The sequence below is a fragment of the Ascaphus truei genome, chromosome 10, assembly GCF_040206685.1.
Source record: "Ascaphus truei isolate aAscTru1 chromosome 10, aAscTru1.hap1, whole genome shotgun sequence".
Classification (NCBI taxonomy): domain Eukaryota; kingdom Metazoa; phylum Chordata; class Amphibia; order Anura; family Ascaphidae; genus Ascaphus; species Ascaphus truei.
The window spans coordinates 39,628,566-39,654,684 of record NC_134492.1 but is presented as its reverse complement, the minus strand read 5'-3'; the positions used below and the strand labels follow the sequence as shown (position 1 = coordinate 39,654,684).

Sequence of the window (26,119 nt, the reverse complement as noted above, 5' to 3'; positions counted from 1 at the left end):
TCTCTGCAGCATTTGATACTGTGGACCACCCTCTTCTCCTTCACATTCTCCATACTTTTGGCATTTGTAACAAAGCTCTATCCTGGATCTGGAAACTTAACATTGCAAAACCAGAGCTCCTCATACTTTCTCCCAAACCTGGCCCTATTTCCTCCTTCCACATTACTATTGGAAGTACTATCATACCCCCAGTAGCCCAAGCACGCTGCCTAGGGTCACACTCGACTCCCCTCTCACATTATCTTCTCACATTTAAAAGGTAGCAAAAAATGTATTTTTTTCCTCTGCAATATTACCAAGATACACCATTTCCTCTGTTGCTCGACTTCAAAAACAATGACTCAGGCCCTCATTCTCTCCCGTCTTGATTACTGTAACCTCCTGCTGTCCGGCCATCCTGCCTCTTACCTGTCTCCCCTACAATCTATCCTAAACGCTGCTGCCAGAATCACTCTACTCTTTCCTAGATCTCTCCGCATCTCCCCTCATGAAATCCCTCTCCTGGCTTCCGATCAAATCCCGCATCTCACACTCCATTCTTCTCACTTTTAAAGCTTTACACTCTTCTGCCCCTCCGTACATCTCAGCCCTAATTACTCGTTATGCACCATCCAGACTCTTGCGTTCTTCTCAAGGATGTCTTCTTTCTACTCCCTTTGTATCTAAAGCCCTCTCCTGCCTTAAACCTTTTTCACTGACTGCCCCACATCTCTGGAATGCCCTTCCCCTCAATACCCGACTAGCACCATCTCTATCCACCTTTAAGACCCACCTTAAGACACACTTGCTTAAAGAAGCGTATGAATAGCACTGTGGATAATACTGGACACATGTTACATAAAGCTTGGCCCCCTGCAGATGCACTTACCAGAATTCCCTCCTACTGTCTCTGTACGTTTTCCCTACCTACCAATTAGACTGTAAGCTCCTCAGAGCTGGGACTCCTCTTCCTTAATGTTACTTTTATGCCTGTCTCTTCCCTCTCGACTACTGTGACCTGCTGTCTGGCCTTCCTGCCTCTCACCTGTCTCCCCTACAATCTAGAAGAAAATTGGTCTAAAAAAGACCAAGGTATCCGGAGCTCTAAAAACAATAGTAGTGGTGTCATGCTGGAACCAATGCTGTAGTATAAAGACGTATGTCCAGTACTTGAAGGGTCAGAGATGAATGTCTAGAAGTGCGTGTTTTGTAAGTGCGTTTTTCAATGTCTCTAATGAAATAACGGTGTAGGGTTACACTCAATAACCGCTCATATTAGACCGGAGCCCCGATCCTTCACTTTTGGTGGCGGTTCCCCTGCGGAGATCCTGGAGGTAGGTAAGCACGGCGTCACTCGTGGTAATAATCACCGGGTGTTGGTCAGGCGATCACGCTGACTCCATGGCACCGCACATGATGTCGTCACCATCCATAAGCGTGTCGTCCTCAGCTCAGGAACCGCCGAAATCCTCCAAGGGTTAGGTTGCCGTGCACCAAAGCAGCTGGAGCGGGTGTGAATAATAAGGCAGGAAAAGCCTCTGCACAGCGTGTCCAGACGGGCGTGCATCCAGGCAGGTAATCAGCAAGAGAGTATCTCTTTGATAAAGTGCCATGTGCGTGAAACATGTCAGAGTGCTATTAGGATGTCTGTCCTTATGCCTTTTTAGCTAATAAATTCTTGAAAGAACCTTTGTGTCCTATTCTACATTGGTGTGGCTGTGCTTCGGCTCCTACGTGGATACACTCAACTACAATCTATCCTAAATGCTGCTGCCAGAATCACTCTACTATTTCCGAAATCTGTCTCAGTGTCTCTCCTGCTGAAATCCATCTCCTGGCTTCCTATCAAATCCGTACCAGGCACTTAATTCTCCTCCTCCACTTTTGAAGCTTTACACACTTCTGCTCCTCCTTACATCTCAGCCCTAATTTCTTGCTATGCACCATCCAGACTCTTGCGTTCTGCTCAAGGATGTCTTCTCTCTACCCCTTTTGTATCTAAAGCCCTCTCCCGCCTTAAATCCTTCTAACTGACTGCCCCGCATGTCTGCAATGCCCTTCCCCTCAATATCCGACTAGCATCCTCTCTATCCACATTTAAAACCCACCTCAAAACACACCTGCTAAGGAAGCATATGAGTAGCCCCATGGCTGATACTATACACCTTATACATTAACCTTGGCCCCTTGCAGACTCATTTACCAGAACATCTTCCTACTGTCTCTGTACGTTCTTCCTACCAACAAATTAGATTGCAAGCTCTTTGGGGCAGAGACTCCTCTTCCTTAATGCTACTTTTATGTCTGAAGCATTTTTTCCATTTTGTGTTATTTATATTGTGTTGTTTATGATTGTAGCGTATATTACTGCTGTGAAGCGCTATGTACATTAATGGCGCTATATAAATAAAGACATACAATACAATCCACGCAACTAAACTGATGGAGGTTTAATGAGCATCCACCCAAGTTTGTTACTGCCCAATTCGCCTTCGGATATCCTTGCGTGGATTGGATTTTGACTTATTTGCCTATCTCTAGTAAAAAGTCAGAATTGAAATTGTGATCAACGTGTTCTCCTTTATTTGCAGAATTATAATGGAAGCGCACAAGTCTTCTTAATGTTATTATTTGGCACCTTAAGAACTATATAAATGCAGGAGAAATATGACCGCACGGAGCTGGATTCAGGTGATGGAGATCATGTGACACAGAATGGCAGAACAGAAGGGGTGCTGTACATGAGACAGGATCATTTAGCCGTTTGTAGTCAGTGTCTGCACCCGTGGCTTTCTATGCATCTTGGGCTGTGTTGCCATGTTCTAGCAGCGAAGTACAATTGTTGTCCATTAGCTCAGAACTACAAACAACCGATTGGGTCATGGGGACTGTTACTTTGTATTGGTAGATGCACATCTGCCGAGTTGTGATAGGAAATAGTGGGTGATTCTAAGAAGCAACACTGCCCTTTCTAGACGAGCTTGAGGTATACATTAAGCCCACCGCAGGAGCGGTTTCAAAGGTCTGAGACATTGTGTTTCACATTGCAATGCTTTGATCTGTTTTATGCTTAAAATGCAGAGCACCTTGTTAGCCTATAATAAGACACACGAATCCCCACATACAGTAGAACTTACAATCAGTGTTGCTTGAGTGAGAACATAGAGCCCATTTACCAAGGTTTGGTAATACTGTTGTTTTATGGTGTTAAAAGCAGTCACCACATTGCTGTTTGTCAATCCTGTTTTGTCATTTTGATGTGTGTACTGGAAGTGTGAGCAGTTCTATGGAACAGCAGACAGTTTGGCAAATGTAATTGTTACATTTTATTTTTTCTTTGTCCTTTTTTTACATTTTTATAAACATTATGGTTATATCCTAATTCAAGATGTTTATTAGCTTTGCAAAACTATTCCCTGTAACCTGTGAAAAGTACTAAGAGCTAATTGACAGAAGAGAAACGTAGCTCTTAGATCAGTGGAATGCTGGAGTTCCACAAAAAAAACCCTAAAGATTAAGTGTAGTTACTTTTCAACACTTCAGAATAGTTTTTTGGTATATTTTATATACTGTATATATTAAAGTTAACATTTATATTTTAATATTGTGATTATATAAGCCATATATAATATTATTTTTTATTTAAAATATATAATTATGGCCTACTACGGAGATATTCTTTTTAGATATGCAGAGATTTCACAATAAGCCATATGATTACTTTTTTATCATAAAGTGCATTTGTATGAAACTGGCTAAATGTTCTGCATAATTCTATTTCTTCAACATTTATTTTCCTTCTTTCCTCATTTAGCACCTCTCTGGGGACTACTTAGTGAAAGGCGGTAATGGCCTTAATGGGTTAACCAGTTGGGATCACTCTGGTATTACCCCTCCCCACCATGTGATGTAGGATGTCTTGTAACCAGTGATGTCACCATAGGGAGATAGAATTGTATATATAGCTCCACCCAATGTTCGAGAAGCAGGTTCTCCGGAGTTGTGGCAGAGTTCCTCATTGTGAGGCCTGTAAATAGGTTTGTGTGTATAGATATGTATTTTAAGTCACCTGTCGCAGTTTATCGTTCTCCGTTAATGCAGGGGTGCACAAAGTTTTGTCTGCCCCCTGCCTGCTCTCTTTCCCCCCTACTCAAGCCCCATCACCTTTTCTCAGCGTCTTCTGATGTCACGACATCATTTGAGGGTGCGTTGCCATAAGCCACTGGAGACAAGGTATGGGACTTAGAGGAATTGCGCACTCCCCAGCATTCAATTTAAATGTGTGGAAGAGAGCAGAGCCTCTGTAAGCGCCGCGCCCCCCACCCCCTGAAACATTTCACGCCCCTCAGTTTGCACACCCCTGAGTTAAGGGACGTGCCCTATCTAGATAGCACCTATATTAATGGCCCAAGATTGTTCTCATGCTGGAAGAGGAATGAGTATGTACTTAGCAGGGGTTCTAATAGTAGTAGCTCCGGAGCATAATCGGATCAGCTTCACCTGTCCTTACTAAACTCCTAATCCAATATGCATGGACGAAATATACAGTACACAGTAAGGGGATTCTGATCCCAGTCAGGGGCCCTATGCGGGAAATTGCAAATCTAAGCAACACTAAGGGAAACCAACACACAGTACAGTACATGATTCCATTATGTCACACTTATAGCAAGGATACTGGGGCATGTAGTCTGACCCAGTGCTAGAAGCTACAGTATGGTTTCACAATGAGAACAAGGTCACAGGTTTGACACTGCCTCCCAACTAAGTGAACTCACTTCAGAGACCAATGAACTATCCACAAACCTGCTTCTGCTCTTCAGGCTTCAATTTGGCTTTTAGTCTAACCCCCCTAAGCCCCCCACCCATAAATGTCATAAATGAAAACGTTTACATTAAGTTTCGGTTGAGGAGGGGGTTATGTTAAAATTTGAAACCGCTGCGTGACATCATTATCAGGTTGAACCCCTTGACTTTAGTCATGGCTTTGGCCTGCAATTTCTGAGTGAAGCCGACAACCCCAAGGTCATCAGGTGATTGTTGAGTGACTAGCTGAAGATAACTGAGCATTTCCTTCCCCCCCTGAGAAAGCGGTGACGCAGGGTGTCCACATCCAGATGGGTAAACCAAAATATTCTCGCATACGTTAAAGATTTCTGGTAATGGATCAAAATAGATCTATGAACACCACAAAGGGGGGCTCTTCTCAAACTAGGAGGGGCTGTCACCTTTAGGAGAGGAAGCAGACAACATGAACATCTGAAGTTTGGGGAGCACATTGTGCAAAATATTTTATTCCAATTTAATTTCCTTATTTATTTCTGTTAGTTATGCAGTAGCTTTGTAATTTGAAAAATATTAATGTGAACGTTTTTGCGCACGCTATGTAAAACGGGGTGCTTTTGTGACGGTCTAAAAAGTTATTTATGATATGGTGTATACTGTGATGTTTGCTAATCAAAATTAGTTTTTGTATTCTACAGTTCTTAAGCTAAAAGACTTTCAAAAGCATGCAGCAAGTGCTGAACATGTTTTACAAATAACTTGCATGGCTTGGTGCTTTTACACTATTGTATCCCTGCTTCATCACCGGTGGCTCCTTAAAATTGACTGAGTCCCTAATTGAGCCACTGTGCTGAAGCAGAGATATCATTAAATCATGACCTCTTGGTAGCCCTTGAGGACCAAGTTTGGCCATCCCTGCTCTAGACAAACTAGCCTGCGCCTATATAAACTAATGTGATCAGGTACTTTACTAATCTCTTCGCTGCTGTAGACACCAGTGGAATTAAATATCTAGTTAAAGGATAGTTTAAAATGAGTAACCTGTACGCACAAGTTCTTCTTTCCAGGGCAATAAGTTGCTCAAAATAAATGCCTTCAATGGTGTTGTACTCGTGAGTAACTTATTACATATTGTAATAAAAATGTTATCAAGTGGCGCCTATACTATAATAAACCAACATATTGTGACAAAAATACAAGTGATAGAAATATATGTTCAAATACAACCGTGCAGATCTAAAGGGGTAATGGGCCGGTAAGTCCAACAAGCGATGATTGAATCCAGATAATGGTATTTATCATGGGATGCAGCACATGTGGAAAAAGAGAAATAAAACAAACATAGTGTGATACTGCAAAAAAGTGGAGCAAATGCCCAAATGTGAGGGAATGGTTAGTTCCCTGGGACTAGAAAGTACTCAAGATCGTGAGATGAACAAAAGATACTTTTTAATAAACAATAAAATTGACAAATACAGCTGCTCTTACACTGGCAGACAAAAATTGGAATCCTACTTACTATACACAAGTAGGAAATGCACATAGAATATCATGGAATCGCAGGGAAATCGCTTCTTGTTGCCGACGAGTCTGTAAACGGACTGTACCCAAAATGGAGGTTCCCTTACTTGGGAATCCACCACGTGAGTTGCATGATCCAAAATGGCGTCTTCCGCCAAGCCAAATGGCGCACGTGCGGCTTGCAAACAGGCTGCCCGTGATCTTTTTGCAAAGTTCTGCCATGGTTTGGCGCGATAGCCAGAACCCTACCCAAGCGATGTGACTGGCTCAGCCAATAGCCAGAGTTACGCCCAGTCAACGCTGCCGAGTGTCCCTCCTCTAATCTCCACCAGAGGAAGGGGACACGTGGACAGCCAATGCCTAAAGACTTTGAAGAAACAGAGAGGTACCGGATGCAGCAGACCGCACCCTCACTTCTTCGGAGCCTGGCGAGTGAAAGGAGTGAGCTTCCCCTTGCTCTTGTGCCTGTGTCTACAGAGAAAGATATCTGGAGATATGGACTTTGACCCCTATCGGATACCAGGAGAACTCCTGGTGATGAAGGTGGATGGGAAGTGGTGCCTACGATGCTTCTGTCCCAAATGCGACTTCCCAGGTGGCGAATTGACCTGGGGAGCCGTGTGCCTGCTGCGCAGCACAGTTCCTGTAGCCCACGATGCTGCGGCCTATGGAGTTTGCCAAGAAAGATGTGACTGACCTCAATACTTGGGCAGTCGATACTGCTGCTTTTCAATCTATCTCAAGTATGGAGGCTTCAGAAGGCCCGTGCGCCCGAGATTAGGCCCAAGTGGATTCGAGTATCCCGATGACCATAGAGCAAGCTGAGACGGTTCCAGACCCAGTCCCCGCAGAGGAACCAGAGACGGTCGTTGAGCCGGAACCAGCCAAAGAGATGTCAGGTAAGATGACTGCCTGGGGTGATGAGACACTGTTGTTCTCGGAGGTGCATGAGTCGGGACCGGCTCTGCCAATTGCCACTGATCACTCGGAAATTATCCGGTGTCTTTCCCCTACAGAGGTGTCCCTGCCCTCGTCCTCCTGTACCAGTAGCAGACGGTCTTCTGTGGTGTTTCGACCGCTGTCTAATACGCCGACCGACGCTGTGGAGGAACAGAATGCTGTGGAGGCCACAGTTCTAATGACTCAGAGCGACGGAGGAGTCCTGCAACAGTAACCGCGACTGTGAGACCTGAAAGGCAGATGAGCCTACCTTACGTGGAAGTATCCAGAGGCCTACTCAGTGATTCTCCGGTGATGGAGGTACCTTCCGGTGCCGAGATCCAGGCAGATGATCGAGAAGCTACTTCCGGCCAACCGCCGGATGCTGACGCCCTTCCGGTGCGGGACTTGGTGTTGCACCAGGACCTCGTGAGACCTGCAGGAAATGACGTCGAAAGGACAGCGACCACTGGGGCGGAGGAGAAGATTTTGAATACTGCTATTACCCCAATAGAGAGAGATGCCTTTATTCGGTCCATGTATGAATGCATGGCCCGCCAGAAAATGGCTGAGGATCTGGCTATAAAGGAAGCTAGACCTCCGGTGTGCCCGGATGTTCCCACACCTGCTAAGCTGGCTGAGGGTGGTGTTCCACCGGAAGAAGCGGACATTGCTAAAAGGGACTGTTACTCCTTGCGGAGGAGTAAAAGAGCAGCTAAGTCTCTCAAACCTTCCCAGGATTATCGAGATTGGGAGAATGATTTTGATAAATGGTCTGTGGGGGCGTCCAGTATTATTTCTGAAGGAAGTTTGCGGGCAATGTCTGTTATGTCTGTGTCGGGATGTTCCACACATACTACCACACATACAGGGTCGTCATCAGTGGCAATAGGCAGTTTCACCCCTGTACAGGCCATGAGACGCTGCGAGCGAGAGATTAGGTTAGGCCTAGTACACCCTACTGGAATGGCCCATAGGCCTATGCCCAAACCGCCCTGGGACAGTGAGATCATGGAGGAGTATCTGCACTATGAGGGTTAAGAGGCATCACCTAGTCTATCTAGATGGAAAAGTGAAGAGATGCTCCACCATATTCCTGGGTGGAATACTGACAGTTGCAAGGATAACTGGGGGTCTAATAGTTCTAGAGAGAATTGGGATTCCGAGGAGTCGGATGAAAATTGGTATAACGAAGGTGAAGGGAATGGTAATGGTAGCCCCGGGATGTTCTCTTGTGGGTCATCTGGGTATAGTTCCCCGGGATCAAGTGTGTACATGCCTAAGATAATACCTGGGTGTGGGTGCCCAGTATGTTACCAGGAAAATCGCTATGTTCGCGATTTAGATCCAGTGGATCATGCCGTGCGCAGACCACCCTAATGGGATATTTTCAGTGGCACTGTCCGGTCATACAGAGCCTTAGTTAGCCACTGGAACCGGAGCACTATTATTGAGTAGAAGGTTCTCCATGTTGTAGGAACCTATGGTAATGAACGGCCATTTTGTATGTGTTTATGCAAATATATGATCTGTGCTGTTTTCACAATGAAACTGTAGATCATGAATATTAATGTATATCATGTGAAATGTTATTTTGTTGTTCAGGTTACATCAGAGATGGTACCCGAAAAATTCGAACCCCAAGCGGGGATGTTGGTATTTCCACCAGAGGGAGAGTGCAGCAGGGTACCCCCTGGCTACTAATTCTACCCAATGGGCTGGCAGTAAACCCTGGTGTTCACAGGTTTGCCAGTAGTTATCATGGGGTTTTCTCCCTTCATCCTTTGGTGCTGTGCTTGAGTGACGGCAGGGGGTGGCATATCCTGTTGTGGCTGAGCCAATGGGATGCCCGCTCTCTGGCTGTACTTAAGGGCAAGATGGCCCTAAAGTGAGTGAGTTGGTGTCCTTCCCCATGAAGAAGGCAGGTCATGACTGGGGAGCCTGAGATTGGGGTCTTCCCATGTGATCTTCCCTCCGGGGAGGAGTAGAGTGACTATACCTCTGCCAGGGAGGTGGGGAAGAGCTAGGATGGCTGCGGGTGCCCTAGGCCCGTAGTGACTGTCCAGGGACTATCTTCGGTGATATCTGAGAGAAGAGACTGTGATCCGGGAGGTGACTGCTGAGTACCTGTATTACTGCAATAAGAGTAGTAATAAACCCGTTCCTGTTCTGCAATATACCTCCTGCCTGGTGTGTGATCTATCTGGGGGAAGAGTTACAGTTCTACCGTTGGAGATCGCCTCCATATCCCTGGCTCCTACGGTAGAAGGAGGCGCTGCACTGCTAAGTATTACGTGGGGTATGGACCCCAGGAGCCTGTTCCTATGTCCTAAGGTTACCGCGGACGACTCAGCCCTCTTGTTACCAGCAGGTATGCACCACAAATACCCAGTAATGGCCCGACATGCGATTTGGGGGAGGTACATTGGCACATTGGCACATTGGCACATTGGCACATTGGCACATCGGCACATCTAAAAGTGATGTTATCTAAGGGCAACCTGCTCTGGGATTGTCCGGTGATCAAAACCCTGGATGCACAAATCTTTTTGACAGTGGAAATAAGCAAATCCCTTTTTATGTACCTGAAAAGAAAAGAAATCCCTCAAGTGATCTGGGAAACGCAAGAGGATGGGACTAGCAAGACATTCCTTGTGCATGTATTAGTTTTCTAAATATAAGATTTTTGGGATTCACTAGAATTCACAAGGATGTGACAGATTTATTTATGACAAGGGAGATTAGCTGATTAAATTGATATAAGATATGACATGTTGCTTTGTTACATATCAGATACCTATTTCACCTTCAAAGATTAAAAGTTATCACATCAATATGGATATCCACACGTTTATTTTAATTATATCAATGCAACAGTGAAGGTGGCATTCTTTTAGGTATTCTAGAAAGAAAGTTATGATAGTATTTCTATATTTGGACATGTTTTCATTTAAAAGAAATAGATTTTCTCTCCCCAAGCCAGAAAAGTGTCAGAGTAATGGGTGGATGGGCAGTAAGGGTTAAGGACATGCAACAGAAGGTGGGATAATTCTGTTCTCGATGCAAGTGTTTTAGGAGAAAAAACATGGAGTGTGTTATGCCAAAAAGACACATGAATTATCATACTTCCAACTCCAGACCCTGTTTGTTATACCCTGTTGTTATATTAAATTGTCTACATATTTTGTGCTGTATACTGTATTTCTTGTAGCATTATTTTCTATAACTAAACACTGTACTACTTTTGTATATGTAACCCCCTTGAAAGATGAGACACATTGCCTCCTGTCTGCCACCTCTTGTGTCTGCTCAGGATGGGGTTTTTGATGGACAGGGCCTCAGCCAATGACATTGGACTCTGGAGAGACGGGACTAAGGTGAAGAAACTTGAGTCCCTGGCATTGCGCACACAGGCAGAACTGCTGCATTCTGACAGATCTCATGATTGGCCAGGAGTGATTGGGAGCCAGCCAGTGAAGTTCATGTTTCAACGGATGCTGGGCAAGGAAATTACAGGTCCTCTCCACGAGGGGAGTCAAAGCGGAGCAACCATCTGCCACATATCAGAGGGCACAGGTAGCGATAGAGGAGATCCTCAGCGAGAGCCAAGAAAAAGGGTGCCAAAGTATTTCAAAAGTACAGGCCTGCTATGTTAATACACTATCTAAGAGCTCCACCGGTGTTCCGGCACCTTTCCACAGGCCCTTATACCCAGGGTCGGGTGGTCATGGGGAGAGACATGGGTTTCACTGTAAGTCACTTGAAAAAGACCATAAGGTCGAAACCACTTGAAAAAGACCATAAGGTCGAAACGTTGTGTGGCACAATAAATCTTTCTTATTCAGAAATCAATGGAGCGCTGGATCTCTTCTTTTCCTCAGAGAGACATGGGTTCACATCTGCACAGTCTTATGGCATTAAGATGTATGGGACCCTCGGAGGTAGCATTAAAATCCACAAAAGAGGAGTCCGAAATATATAAAAACTGATAGAATTTAATATAACACAAAAATAACAAGACGGAAAACAAAATGGAATCTGCAAAAATGTGCAGAGCTACACCAATACACCAGGTAGCTAAATAATAAAAGGGTCAATTGGTGTCAAGGTAAGTTGCAAGGAACTGCAGTTCTACATGCAACAGCAATAATAGCAAGGGACAAAATAATAAACAGGACAAAATTGTGCAAAGGGAATGCAAGACAAAAAACAAGAAGATACCTGAATGTCTGTAGAGCTAGGAGCAGTGAAGAGGAACAGAGAAAGAAGCCACGATAGGGAACAAGATTAAAATGATTCCGGATCTGTAAACAGAATGTTTGACAAGCAAAGACCAAACCGGATGGGTGGGATTTTATAGCCAAACTTGGATTGTAGCTGGCCTCATTGACTGACTATTCTGCTTCTTACACTGGCGACACACTTTATTCGAGCTCGGCTAGTCCCACGAATTCGGGTATACCCGGGTGTATTGAGGTTTGTGACTGTTTTCTGCCCGAGTGCATTGAGGTATTTTCCAGGCAGGGATTGAAGCATTTTATTCCCGCTGGCTGCAATACTGCACAGTATATATATATATATATACTGCATTACAATTCATGAATTTATGCCATCTGGTAGACACGCGAAGCATTGCAGCCTATTAAATCCTAATCATTATCATTTAACAGATCAGCCGCCCGTCAGCCAGGCATGAACCCAGGCTGGGAAGGCAAACGCAACGGGGCTTGTCAGAGGTGAGGAGCGGCGCATTCCAGGTATCTGCCAGGTACATACTGGGTATTTGCTCGAATAAAGTGTGTCGGTGCAGTACCAGTTCTGTGCCTGAACGTGACTCCTGCGCACCCCTACAGGTACTGTGGGAGGGAATAATGACATATGGGAAGTGTTTGTCCATATGTATTGCCTGATTCTCCTGTTTGGGGATCATACTGTTTATCTTGGTGCACAACGATAATCACCTTATAACTATTGTTATCCTAAAAACATCACCGTGGTATGTTTACACTTTATCTGACCTACGGCCACGTGTTGCGTAAAGTATAAGGGAGGAGTAGCGGTGTTACATTTATTAAGTCTAAAATGTAATAAGTATCGTCTTTGTGCCCTTATTGAACTTTGCACACTTAAAATTGAGTAACTACATTTTCGGATTTTTGTACGTTGATTACATATTTTTATTAGTAAACTAAGACCACAAACTCTGCAGGTAAGAAGGAACTTGTTCTGGTGGTGGCAGTATAACGATGCTCGTCTCCAATAGGAAGCGGACCCGCAGAGCTGATGCAGGGGTATATAATCACCGACCAGATCAGGGGACAGAGTCCTGTTAGAGTAGTCGTAGTCAGGATGCAGGCCGAGGTCACAGGCTGGGGTCGGCAACAGGGAAACCACGGGAACAAGGCGAGTCCAGTAACACAAGGAACAGAACACCATGCTCTGGCTGGGGCTACGAGAAGATGGCTGATTTTTAAAGCCCTAGAGCAGGTGTAGCCAATTACTAACTCCAGGAAGAGGTTTGCCAAGATCAAAGATGGCTGCAATGGCCACGTAAGGGCATGTTACTGCAAAACCCAGGACCAGAACCTTTACAGGTAGCGATTTAAGGCTGTACTTCTGATGGATTGAGGGGAGATATTACTACTTTTTGGGGCCCTGTGAGGAGATTGAGTTGGCGCGATGGTTGTGTATTAACACGTGTTGCATACACACGAGTCACGTGCTCACAGGTGTGCTGTTTGTGACAAGTCTGATCATAAAAACCCAGCCAAGCAGCCTCGGTACTGGCCCTGATTCAGAATAAATGAGAACTGTACAGACTGGTGTCAACCCCTTCATTTCAAACACGACATAAAGACCCTTACAACCTTGAACAGAGCTTCACCATTGGCATCCCTAAGAAATGTGCCCTTGCCCACCAGGCTGGCATACACATAATTCGCTAAAATCCTTAGAGGACACAATAGGCTACCACCAAAACCATAAATAGTCAAGCCAAGCCCCCTTTCGCCACTGATTTTGTTTTGGATTTCTAATTAGCATCCTCAAGGCTTTTTCGTTTCTTCAAACCCCCCCCCCCCTTTTTTTTTTTTTTTAAATTTTATAAAGGCTTGGTTAATCCCTCAACCTCAAAGCAGTCAAATAACTACAGACACATCTTGGACATAGACCTCATTAGTTCCCACAGTAGCCTGAGGTTTACCGGCCGCATCTTATGCATTACAGCAAATTGCCTCTTGAACCCTAAAGCCAGTCTGTGCTTAGTACAAAACCCACTAAAGGTTCCAGAAAAAAGGCAATTCAATCTAACTTTACCTCAACTGCCATAGCCCCTCATCAAGCAAGTGCATTAGCACCCTGAACCGATCCTCCTCATCGCCCAGGCCACCTAAGCTGTGCACAAACTTCTGCCTCCAGTCCTGCGGCCATGGCTCAGCCAAGCAGCTACCAGAAAAATATGCCTCAAACCCCACAGTCCCATAGGCATCTGTAAACAATTCAATCTTCCAGTTAGTCACTGGCCCCTCTCTAACTATTGGTTTCCAGAAAAACTTCACACTCTGGTCAGTTGTTCTGGCCTTGGAAACCAATTAGGAGGCGGGTTCAAATCCCTTCCCAACCTATGGGAAACCACTCTCCATATTGGCATAACCCGGCAAGCTATTTCCAGGTTACCCAACAATGACTAAAGCTGCCTTTTTAGTTTTTCCATGCTTCCCCCAGCTTTCCATTCAAAGCCTACATTTTTTCTTCTGGCAGCCTACACATCATCTTTACCTTAACCTAACTTCATCTTGAGAATACATAAAGACCTTCAGTTTTCTCATGCCCCAAGGCACCCTAAACATGGCAGCCATCTGCTTGAACATATCCAACAGCCACTAGTCCCACGAAAAGTAAGTTGTCCAGGTAATGAAGCATGTAATTATTTCCAGACCCTCCTGGTCCAGAAATATACTAAACATCTCAAAATATTTAGATGGGATTGAGCATCTCCAAGTCAGAGCAGAATCTCATGGTTAGAGATGGGTGGATTAGGGAAAATTTGATCTGTGGATTTTTTTTTTAACCAAATTTCAGATTGGACAGGAGAGAAAGAGACACCTGGGAGATACGCGAATGGGATATCTCCTCTCCAGCAAAACCCATATTTTAGCATTTCAAACATGTATTTCCAAATTTGAATGAACATGGATGTCCGATCAAATTTGCATATAGTGGTTTCCGGTGAATTTTCATTTTTTAGATTGATCCGCGGATATTTGCTGCTGAAAGGAACTTTCAAATTCGAATTTTGGCAAATGTTTCACCCATCTCTTCTCCAGACCATGCAGCTGCTGCCAGGAGTCCCTACCAGGCTTTGCAATCGCTCAGGGCCAAATCTGTTCACGCCCAAGCAGAAAAATACAGCTTGAACTTCCGAGGCCGCATCTGCTCTTATCTTTTGCTTCAGGACACAAGGTGGGACACATGATTTTCTTCCGCAGGATAACCCCCATTAGTTCCTTCCCCCCTGATCAAGGGATGGGTCCTGTACCCCCTTCCCCAAAAGGACCCAGGGAATCATTTTTGGTTATTTTGGATTAATTGAATACTATGAAAATTTTTCTTTTAATTGGGTATCCTAATGGAGTTTGCTAATAAGTTAATTGTTTAGAGAAGCTCTAGCTTTGGGTTAGAGAAGCTCTAGCCCACTAGGTCCCTGTAAGGGAGCCAATAATCATGAGGGATGAGAGGGCCTTTTCCTGTGCCTTTTTGAGGTCGTATTTATGCGTTTCATTCCCACAGCCTTCACTGAGGCCTAGATTCACTAAACTGAGTTAAACATTATCACGCCTTCACTCCCATTGAAATAAATGAGGGGTCTGCTTAAGTTTTGCATCCTTTAGTGAATCTCTGCCTGAGAAACCCAACTGACCTCTAATTGTCAACAGTTTGCAGCAAGTATGAGCAGCATTACTCTGGTAATAAGAAAAAGCAATAATCCTACTTTTAGTAAAAAAATAAAACTGGTATATAATCTAAGATTTTGAAAAACAATATAGAAAGTCCTACACTGAATGATAAAATAAACACTAAAACCGCACATGAATGATAAAATAAACACTAAAACCGCGCAGGTAATGTTGCTTGGGTGAGTGCTTTCACTCTGCTGCATTATCCGTATGCCTTGCTGTGTGATTTGAAAAGCATCAGAAACTGAAAGGATGTTGTACCTCTCTGATTGATCACACTTTATATGTTCAAGCATTCAGAAAAAACAGTGAGCTGGGGAGGAAGAGTGGGCGTGGGGACTAGAGAGCAGGCGGAAAGCAAGAGCAAACCTATAAAGTTATTAACCCCAGAGGAATAAACTCACCCCTTCCTCCAGCAGCTGCATCGGTAAGAAGACGCCAGCAGAAGACCTACGTCTTGGCAACATTTGCCAATCATGCAGCAGAACATGAACTATGACCAGTCCCACGTTTTTTGGATGAACCAACATAGAACAAGCCCCCCACTACCTGCCTACCCCAACACGCACCCACCGCCTCCTTTCCCGGACTTCAGGAGGAAACAGCGCAAAGATGGTACCTGTACTTACCTGCTGATCGTTTTCCTCCTGGTCCTTCTGGCTCTTGTGGGAGTTGGACTGGGCACCTATAAAATCCTACAGTTGCAGAAGGAACTGGACCAGGTCAAAGAGGTACAGTACAGTACATTGTCTCTGCCTATTTCGCTGCTCAGAATAAAGCAATCCCCATAGGAAATGCCGACACCTAAAATAAATGTGAACAGTGTTAGTATTTATTTTATTAACCTCATTCACTACCACTTCCATAAATGTTGCTACAGGGCGTACATTTAAAGGGCTAGCCCATCGCAGGACGAAACTGAACAAAGGACATTGTGACGTTTAATAGGATAAATGTATCTGATTGACACTAAACAAAACGAAACAAAAACAAAAACGACAAGTGTAGATATCTTAAAAATTATTTTATAAGCTGTTAAACTCTTTCATGCTTCCAATTAAAGTTTTTTTTGGGGGGGGGGGGGGGGCGTGGGGGGCACAGTCTTTATTTAATGCCTTTTGATGTTTGGGGGTGTGGGTGTATGTGTGTGTGTATATATATATATATATATATATATATATATATATATATATATATATATATATATATATATATATATATATAAACAAAAAACAAACAAAAGCGCAAGCTCCATAGCACGTAACTGAGTAAAAAATAAGGTACATTTATTTAAAAAATCAGCAACCCATAAGAATGTGCACTTACAGGATTTCAAACAGAACCATTCGTGGGAGAGAAATCTCTATTGTGGTCATCTGCGGTGGTAGGGTGAGTCCCAGGTTTGCAGAGTGGATGTAAACAGCCCAGGTTCACCATCAATTGGCAGCAAGATATAAAAGCATCCAATGCCTGCACGTCCTTTGCTCCCTCATACAATGATTGGTAACACTTGAAATTACTGCCAGCCGGAGCGCAGGGAAGCCAGGGACTCCAAATACACCAACACAAGCGCGATGACGTCACAGCTCCGCGCGTTTCGTCACACTGCGGCGACTTCGTCAGGATATTATATTTATTGTGCGGAGTAGTTCAGTGATTTAAAGATACTGTCTCTATAAAAAAATGACACTGACTTTGAAGCAGGGGAGCCTGGTTCAATTATCAGTGCCAGCTCCTTGTGACCCGGGGCAAGTCACTTTATCTCCCCGTGCCTCAGGCACCAAAATCATATATTGTAAGCTCATCTGGGCAGGCACCGTCTGTAAAATCCTAGGTGCTGTGTATCGTGCACTATACTTTAATTGTGAAGCGTTTTGCCTCCAGTTGGGAGAAAAGTGCTATAACCATGGAAGTGTATGTTGTGGGACCACAGGTTAGTGACTTGATAAAAATGAATTACAGATGGGCCACAATTCAACTTCACCCTGTGCGTCACTTGGAGCGAGAGGACCGCGGCGCAAGGGCGGCATGATCGGGGTCAAGCGCAGTGCAGGGACTTCTGATTGGGACTGCCGCTGCGTTAATCCTTCCGGGCTGCTATCAGTCTGTAGGCGTGCGCAGAGAGAAGCGGTCTCTCTGTCTGTCTCCCTGCACAGCTCTGACAGGCGATCGCACTGCTTTTATTTTTAGTACATAGGATTGAAGCAGGGGGACCTCCCTGTTTTCCAAGATTCAGGTCTAGGTATCGGGTGCCGGCTTTTCCCTTGCAAGGTTAAATGTCCAGTGTCACAGCCCGCATTACCATTGAATTTTTTGTTATACAGGTTTCTTTAGCATGAAAGAACTACAAGCAGCTTGTGAAACACATTCACATCATACCCCTATATCCATCTGCTCAGTATAGTGACTCCAATGCCACGATTCATCAAGCCCTGATCTCCCTCCCCCTCCCACCTCCCCACCCCTATCTGGCTTTGACTTGAATGGATGTTAATGTGATACCCCACTTCGGACTTCGATGAATCTGCCAACTATCAACTTTCAATTTCTTATCAGATAAAATGTAAAGCATTGGTATTGGATGGCATGCGTGCCATCTTCCTACATACAATAAATGACTTCTTTAGTGCAATAAGGTGATATCATATTTTTACCTTCAAGTCAGGTCTCATAACAAACCTTCTGTATGAAGTATTTTAATAACCTTCACTCATAAGTCCTTCTTTGCACAGAAACACTGACTAATCCTTTTAACCAGGCACTGCCTTCCACCAAACTTGTAGCTTTTACTACTCTGTCAGTGTCCCAACATACCACTTAGATTGCCAGCTTCCGGGGCAAGAATTCCTTTTCCTATCATGAATTTTTCTATTTGATGCACTGTTTGAATGTTTAAATTCCCCGTATTCCATTGTCTTTTTTATAAAGAATTGGGTACAGTGTTGGTGGTATATATAAATAAAGATATTTACACTCGTACAGTACATCAAAGAATGTCAGCAATTGTAATTAGTGGAGGGCTCCAATGATATATTCATGGTTGCATTAGTGCTTAAGTGTGTAGTCAAATTCAGTGTTCTATACCCAAATGTAAACACTGTTGAAGCTTCAAATGTAATTTTTAACTTCTTCCACAGTTTGTATTGTGAGCTATTAGGTAACAATACATTTATGTTTTACCTAGTAAATAAAGGTCTAAACAAGGAGCACCCAGTGCAGACGGCTGGCTTTGCTTTACATGCCACATACAGGACCTCGCTAGTTTTGAATGTTCAATACTTTGTGGTAGTCAGGGTTTGCACCAGAGGGTTTCCTGTGAAACAGACCAAAAGGAGAGAGACCCCCAAATGATCCAAATCCTACTTGTCGTCTTTGTTCTCTCATGCCTGCCTCTTTAACTTTTGGGGTCACTGTCATTAGATCACTTTGGTCCTACATGGAAGTGATCCTTTAATTTGTTAAACATATAATTAATTCTATAACTGTATTCCTACATGTGACTTACCCTTTACTCATATAATATTGCATTGGTATTTAGGTCACTTAGGTCATATATGGGATGAACTCTTTAACTCACTAAACATATGGCTGCCATTGGGTCACTTTGGTCCTACAACATGGGACTAACCCTTTACCCATTAAATGTGTCACTGTCGGGTCCCTTTTGTCATAGAGATGTAGTAGCAAAGGATATAGTTTTCGCTGGCATGTTACAGTGGAGTATTCTGCATTATAACTGTCATTTAATCTTATAGAAACTTTGAGATATTCTGTATGATAAAACTATATGTTGTGTTATCAACGAGAGCAATGAAGTCTACTACATCTGCACTTGGGATGAACCCTTTAAAACCCATTATGTAGTCTTCCTACCAACTTTATATGGTCATGTGGGAGAGCGGGGTATATTGGCTTGGTGGTGGTGCCAAGTAAGATGCCTATTTTGGACAGAAGAAAACAGGTTTAAAATCCTGGAGTCGGCACTGCAGTAGAGATGGGCGAATTCTTTTCAGCCAGTTCCTTTGGTCCGCGGGTTTGCATGGACCAGTCTCAAAAATGGCAATTAGCTTTTTTAAAAAAAAGTATTTATTTTTTAACACCGACAATCCATCCGCAGATTAGATTCTTAAAATCCATCAATGGATTGCGGGAATCCGGAGATGAATTGTTAAAATTCCCAGGCGGATTGTATCCAATGGCGGTTTTGGATTAATCCGCATCGATTTAAACTGTAACAATCCTTTGGCGTCTTTTACGCAGCAGAACAGATATTGAATGTCAAATTTGGGAACATCCAGGAAACGGATTTGAACTAGACACTGTAGGTATTTTTTTTTTATAAACTTATTTCAAATCATGTCACAGAAACGTCTCCATTTCTAATATGAATTTTAATTTCCAAGGCCATTTATTGTGGATATATACAATGGTAAAGGAACACAAGTAACCTACTTGTTCTGTCTTCACTTAATCTCTCTACAGTTTTCGAGTGACACACACGTACCTCCTGCTTTCGAAAAATTAGTAGGTAAGATATTTCCATACATTCAAATATTATTATTCTAAAATATGTCAACTGTAGCATAACACCTACTACGTTGGCTGACTGTGCCTTGATTATGTAGCCAGTATTGAAGCCAGACTGGTGGCTCTGGAACAGAGCCAAGAAAGCTGGGAACAATACTGGATCCAGTTCAACCCCCCCCCCCAGTGCAAGTCACTATCATCCTGTACCAACAGGACACGAGTCTTTATACCTCTTCTCCTCTATGTGAGCAGATACAAATATCAACATTATTATTTTAATAGATAAAATAGCATACACATTCCCTTTATTGACAACGGAATGAACAGCACAAGCCTTTACCCTGTCAAATGAGAATAACTGGTCTTCTGATCTGCACACAGGGCTGAACAAGCAACAACCAGAGCAGAAAAGAGGACGACTGGCTGCTCATGTAACAGGTAGGTCATACAATCTTTTTATGCTTCCTACTTTACCTCCTATAGCAAGAGAGCAAATATATTTGTTAGAAGCTTCAGTCCTTGGTGGTCAGAGAGAGCCAGCACTGGTTTTATTGCCGAGCCCCAAGTGCATTCAGCAATACTTCTCATTTGGTCCATTGTAATTGGGAAGACCATTGCTCTATGTTCCCATGACCAAAAAAAGAGCGTAGGAGTTGAAAATTCCGACAGTCACAGATGTGAATATACAATATATTGGTCTTCTTTTTTCTTGTTTTACCTCTTAAAATGAAATACTGTACTTGCAATTGGTATTTTCCCTTACAGTTATTGCACTGATGTGTAACTCTGTGCCAACCTAGAGATAGATTAGACTTTTGAGTTGACTTAAATGTTTATTCCAGCTAAGAAAAAATAAATACATTACTCATTAACTTCTCAGGTAAATCGAGCACAAAACTGCCCTTGGTTTGGGAGGACCAATATGGACGTACATTCACCTCTGGCATCCAGTACAAAAACGGAGCGCTGGTGGTGAACGAGACAGGCCTACACTTCTTATATTCCTCCATCTACTTCCGGGGCCCTGCCTGCAAGAACATTAAATTGTCTCATATGGTCTACAAGAAATCCAAGGCCTACCCTGGTGATCTAAAACTTATGGAAACTGTGGAGTACCAGTACTGCCCCAGTAATGGCATGTGGGGGAGACACAGCTACCTGGGAGCAGTGTTTAACCTCAGTAGGTCTGATGCTCTTTATGTCAATGTCTCTGATGTCAACTTGGTAAGTGTAGAGGAATCAAAGACATTTTTTGGTCTTTACAAACTCTGAGGATGTCTGGATTTACCAGGGACCTTTCACTAGACAAACTTATAATAGAGAAACGCTTCGAGCTGATGGATGGTGGTGTATGAGGATGGGCCTTGAACTACAGGCCCCTACAGCGGGAGAATTATTACTGATCTCCATTGTACAAGGGCCTCTACTGCGTGACTCAAGATTCTCTACATTAAAGGAACAGTCTTTATTATTGAATCTATTGATCCTAACAAAGTCCTCTTCCTAGAGATCTGCAGCTCTTTCTATATTTTAATGAATTGGAGCAATTTTAAATACAGATGCAGGGCATGTTAATTTCCATTCAAAATGGCTGGTAAAAAGAACAGGCACTTTCTCCAAATGCATTCTATTATACAGTAGACATTGTGATTAAGATGAAGTTTGAAAATAAGCTGAATTTGGGAATGTTTATTGAGATTAAGACTCTAGCCATGAATAAGTGGCAGAACAATGTAAGCAATAATGCATCTCCAAACATATGCACTTGGGAAGAATTTCCGTTCAGACCAATATTCTATTGTTTTGCCCCAAAAAAGCCAAGGCTTTTCTCCTTTGATAATATGGACTATAATGCCTTCTATGTTTCCCCAGCACTAGGAAGCAGAACTCTTAACTCTCACTGTTTTTTTTTTTTTTTTTTGTGGGTCTCGCTGATTTGGAATCATTCTTGCTGGTCTTTCAATTCATAATTTTATAGCCTTTCATGGAGTCGCACTGATAAAAATAAGAACTTTTCCATTTGTTGGTTCAGAACTCCCAAATCTTGCCGATTTCAGTACTCGGAAGAGGGACAGTTACATCATGTACTGAATTGGGGCCAATGAAAGGGAATCCAGTGTGGAGAAATTTGGATAACCTGAGAATGAGACCCCCCCAAAAAAGCAAGAACTCGGAAAATACTATACAGCGTTCAACCTCGCAGTTGCCAGGGGGCCGTCAATGCCTGGGGGAAACTAATGGGAGTTATGGAAATAATAGGTGGGTGAAGGGCTACCAAAATATTTCTGCATAAGGCCCCAAAAGCTTGCAGTGCAAGGGAAAGTAAGCGGGTATAGAAAGATATAGGGGAGCACAAGAATAAAATGAATGCACTCTACAGAGGAGTCACAATGTGCAGTGTACAACACCTCACGGCTTTGTCCAATGGTTACTGCTTAACGTGTTGTTTTAAGCTGGTCCCTTAAAAGCTGATTCATTCATCTCCTTACCAAGCCAGTCCTGGGTTTTCTGAGACAAAAACGTACGTTTTATTTTAGGATGGAATGTATTTTACTGCTGTGTGAAATGGTTTGAGTATAGCCAGTTTTAGCATTATTACTGGAGCACTGAATGAGTCATTGCTGGTTAAATAGTTCATTTTTCGTAAAGTACCGTGGGCCATATTTACTAAGTAGTGTTAACTCATGTAACAATAGATGTCGCTGAAAGATGTCTTATGGCCCAGCTGACACCGCGTTGTAAATATGACCTTGTATGTCACTATGTAACATGATTTATTTATTTTAGGAGGTATTCTATAGCAGTCCACAATAACCAGCAAAATGATTGATTATTTTAAATCTGTCATTTAATTATAGGCCCCATTTTTAGACCTTTTGAAAAGCATTTTGAAGCTGTCATGTAAAATGATTATGGACTGTAGCTTCAGTGCTGCCTGATGGTATTATTTTGTGTACTTTGTCTCTTTTCTTCACTCAATCTGAATGAACGAAATACCCTCTCCCCCCCCCCATTTGTGGCCTTGCGAGCCATCCCCTTTCACACCTATATTTCTTCTAGCCCCCCCCCCCCGCTATCACTCATTTCCTCCTCCTCTCTTGGCCACACACACAATCCCCCTAATGCACATACAATTCGCCTTTCAAAACAACCCACACACCGATACATATACAATACCCCCTCAGATACAGACATCACTACCCCCCTCAGATACAGACATCACTACCCCCCCTCAGATACAGACATCACTATCCCCCCTCAGATACAGACACAACTACACCCCCACCCAAGATACAGAGAGCACTACACACCCCATTCAATTATCAGTACTGCACCCCCAATACAATTACCACCACCACCCCCCAAATACAATACAATTACCGCCCCCCCCCACACAAATACAATTGCCCTCCCCTCCCCACACAAATACAATTGCCCTCCCCTCCCCACACAAATACAATTATCACTTACCTCTGGTTGCCACCACTGGGCTCTGGCTCTCCCCAGCTGCTGCCGCTTCTTCCCACGCCGGATCTGCCTTTATCCTGCCGGTAGCTGGGAGCACCCGAAGTCAGGCTAAGCTTCTGGCTAGGGTTGCCAGGTGTCCAGTATTGAACCAGACTGTCCTGTATTTGGATCCTCTGTCTAGTAAAAAAAAAGAGGTAATACTGGACATGTATGTGTCCGGTATTACATCTCTGGACATAGTGACCTGACTGGCTTGGCGGCCATGGGATTTCCCTGAGCGAGGAAAAAGCAGGGCTATTGTTAGTGGTCTGGGCAGCTTCCTTCATCCTGATTGGCTGCTGCTGGGTAATGTAGCCAATCAGGAGGAGGTGTTAAGATCCTGGGGCGAGGAAACATCATGGAGCTGAGAGGTGTGTGTGTATCAAGCGCGTTGCACCATTCACCATTGTGTCCAGTATTTTGGGAGAAGCCACCTGGCAACCCTACTTCTGGCGCACATCGACGGGAGACAGGACGGTGTGGCAATAGGTTCCATTCAGAAACAGGGAATGTTGGTCTGCGGTACCAAACACAGTAACTCTGATCACGGATATAAAGATATAGATATCTATATCTCATCATCATTATCTTCAGCCCTTGTCGATCCATTGCTGGATGAAGGCCTCCCTAATGATCTTCCATGTACTGCAGTTGCAAGCCTCTCTCCTCCCACGTTGCTCAAACACATTTTCTGAATTCATCCTCCTATCTTACTTTTGGTCGTCGCCTTGGTCTCTAAATCTCTCTTGGATATACATCTCTCTCCATCTCTCCGTCTAGTATATAGTATAAATGTATGTGCACGCTGCCTTAAAGATATTTAGAAAACCTAAGGAATGTTATCAAATGTACTGTACATTTTTTCTGATAGTTCTTAAATTCCTAGATTAACCCTTTACACCTGAAAGGAGACTGTTTGCTAGAACACAGATAATAAAGGAAATTCAGCGCTCGTGCTGCAGGTGTATCATATGTTGGAAGTGTAAATCCCCTTGCAGCAAGTGTGTTCGGAGCGTCTCCCCAGTTAGCTCCTAAAGCAAGGTGACCCCCAAAAGGGGGACACCTTGAAAAGAAAAAGAAAAATGCACACAATGCGCACCGGAGATTAAAATATAGTAAATTATTTATCAATAAAACAAAAAATAACCGAGGGGATCCAACCCCACCTCAGTACATATGTGACATAGATTCAGGTTCAGTTACAATGAACAAAAACCACATGAGTAATCAAATATACCTAATAAAATTAAATCTATAACTAACATAACAAGTGGTATATAAAAAATAAAAACGAAAAAGGCAATGTTCAATAAAACGGGATAAATGAATCCTGATTAAGCTAAAAATATAGCTGAACAGCTGCCTGAGGCTGACAGGGGGAGACGGCGACATCCACTGAAGCCCAAAGCGGGTTCTGCGGCAAGCGTTAGGGGGTCCGGGCCGCGCCACCGAAAGAGATGTTATCACCGCCCGAGCTTCCTGCAAACGCCGTCTCAGCCTGTCAGAATACGCGCAGAGTGAGTTGTCGTGTGTTTCTGGGCTGAAATAAATAGTTTTTTCTTATAAAATCCGAAGTTGCCCTGGATCTTTCTGCTTTCCTCTACATTGGATGTCCCAGGCATATATCCCTGAACCAGGAGCACCGGTCTTAGCAAGTATCTTTTACTTTACTCTTATGGTGTGCAGCTTTACATGTTATTTTTAATAGGTATTGGACATAAAAAACAGTTCAAGTTGGAGGGTACATGTGTGATATCAGCGTACTGCTAGTTCAGCTCATGTTCGTTGTTTTAGCCTCTTGTCCCTGCACGCAATGTCTGTGTTGAGGATGTGGTCATTGTGACCTTCATATTTAGAGAGCATTCTGAGCACAAATAAAACATTTCCTTCCTCTGTACAAACAACATTTCCATCAGCTAATACATTGCTTTGTCATTAACGTTCCTCTACATGAATACTATTAAATATATATTCACTTGCATATGCTGAGACGAAACCAGGCCTTTATGGAAATATAGGTGATCTGGAGGTGTTCCACAAAGTTAAATACAAGGGAGGAACTACATTTGCAGGGTAATGTGTTTTAATCTAGCAAAGTATTTAAAGAGCACTCAAAAGTTGTATCAAATATACAGAGCCCAAGAGACACGTTTGGCTGCCGCCGATGCTTCACATTCCCGCTACATGTACCTCTAGTCCGATTGCGCCCTCACTAAGAAGATTACATAACTTAAATAATGTAACATTAAGTCCCTGCGTTAACTGTAAGGCCTCGGCCATGTTCCCTGCTTGCTGGCGGAAGTGCGCTGATGCGCGCTCCCGCTCAGCACTGAACTCCTACAGCCGCAATTAGAGCGGCTTTAGTAGGGGCTCACCTACGCTTCCGCAAGCACGCGGAAGCGTAGGTCTTAAGGGAATTTAAAATTCCCCCGCTTGCCGGCGCGACAGGCCGGTCACGTGTGCGGTTCGCCCAATGAGGGCGAACCAGCTCCGTGACATCACTGGCCCGCCCCCGGCCAGTGACGTCCCCGCCCCCGGCCCGTTCCCCTGACAGCGCGTGCGGTAAGCAACCGCAAGGCCAGGGAAAGCACCCGCATTCCCTGAGCCTCAGCACGCCAGCAGGGAACCTGGCCGAGGCCTAACACACTTTAGTAGAAAGGCAATGTTGTGATGACGTGTAATTTCATATAATGCGCATGTCATTATCACAAACGTCAGTAATGTTATTGTCATTAGAAGATGGCGGATGCATCTCCCACCATCTCTCCTGCAAGGTCCCGTCAACATGGGTCATCGAAGTCAAATGGAGCCATGAGGTGTCAAGTTGCCATAACAACGGGACCCTTTGTGGCGCCAAGGTGTCACGTGACATACCATTATCATGGCAATTCGACGCCATGTTGACG

General features: G+C 43.7%; 1 protein-coding gene across 1 annotated transcript; it reads left to right on the top strand.

Moving 5' to 3' along the window:
• The first annotated feature begins 15,561 nt into the window (after positions 1 to 15,561).
• On the top strand, positions 15,562 to 22,628 carry FASLG (Fas ligand). The gene is made up of 4 exons (XM_075615516.1): positions 15,562 to 15,910; positions 19,662 to 19,707; positions 20,088 to 20,144; positions 20,587 to 22,628. Exons 1-4 carry the CDS (start codon positions 15,656 to 15,658, stop codon positions 20,976 to 20,978), a joined length of 750 nt encoding a protein of 249 aa, XP_075471631.1. The 5' UTR covers positions 15,562 to 15,655; the 3' UTR covers positions 20,979 to 22,628.
• Positions 22,629 to 26,119: the final 3,491 nt, after the last annotated feature.

What these genes read in the sequence shown, in the direction of transcription:
- FASLG (XM_075615516.1), top strand. Translation starts at nt 15,656, where the DNA reads ATGCAGCAGAACATGAACTATGACCAGTCCCACGTTTTTTGGATGAAC. An exon ending in AACTGGACCAGGTCAAAGAG is followed by an intron (nt 15,911 to 19,661) that starts GTACAGTACAGT and finishes ATCTCTCTACAG; the next exon opens with TTTTCGAGTGACACACACGT. An exon ending in TGCTTTCGAAAAATTAGTAG is followed by an intron (nt 19,708 to 20,087) that starts GTAAGATATTTC and finishes ATCTGCACACAG; the next exon opens with GGCTGAACAAGCAACAACCA.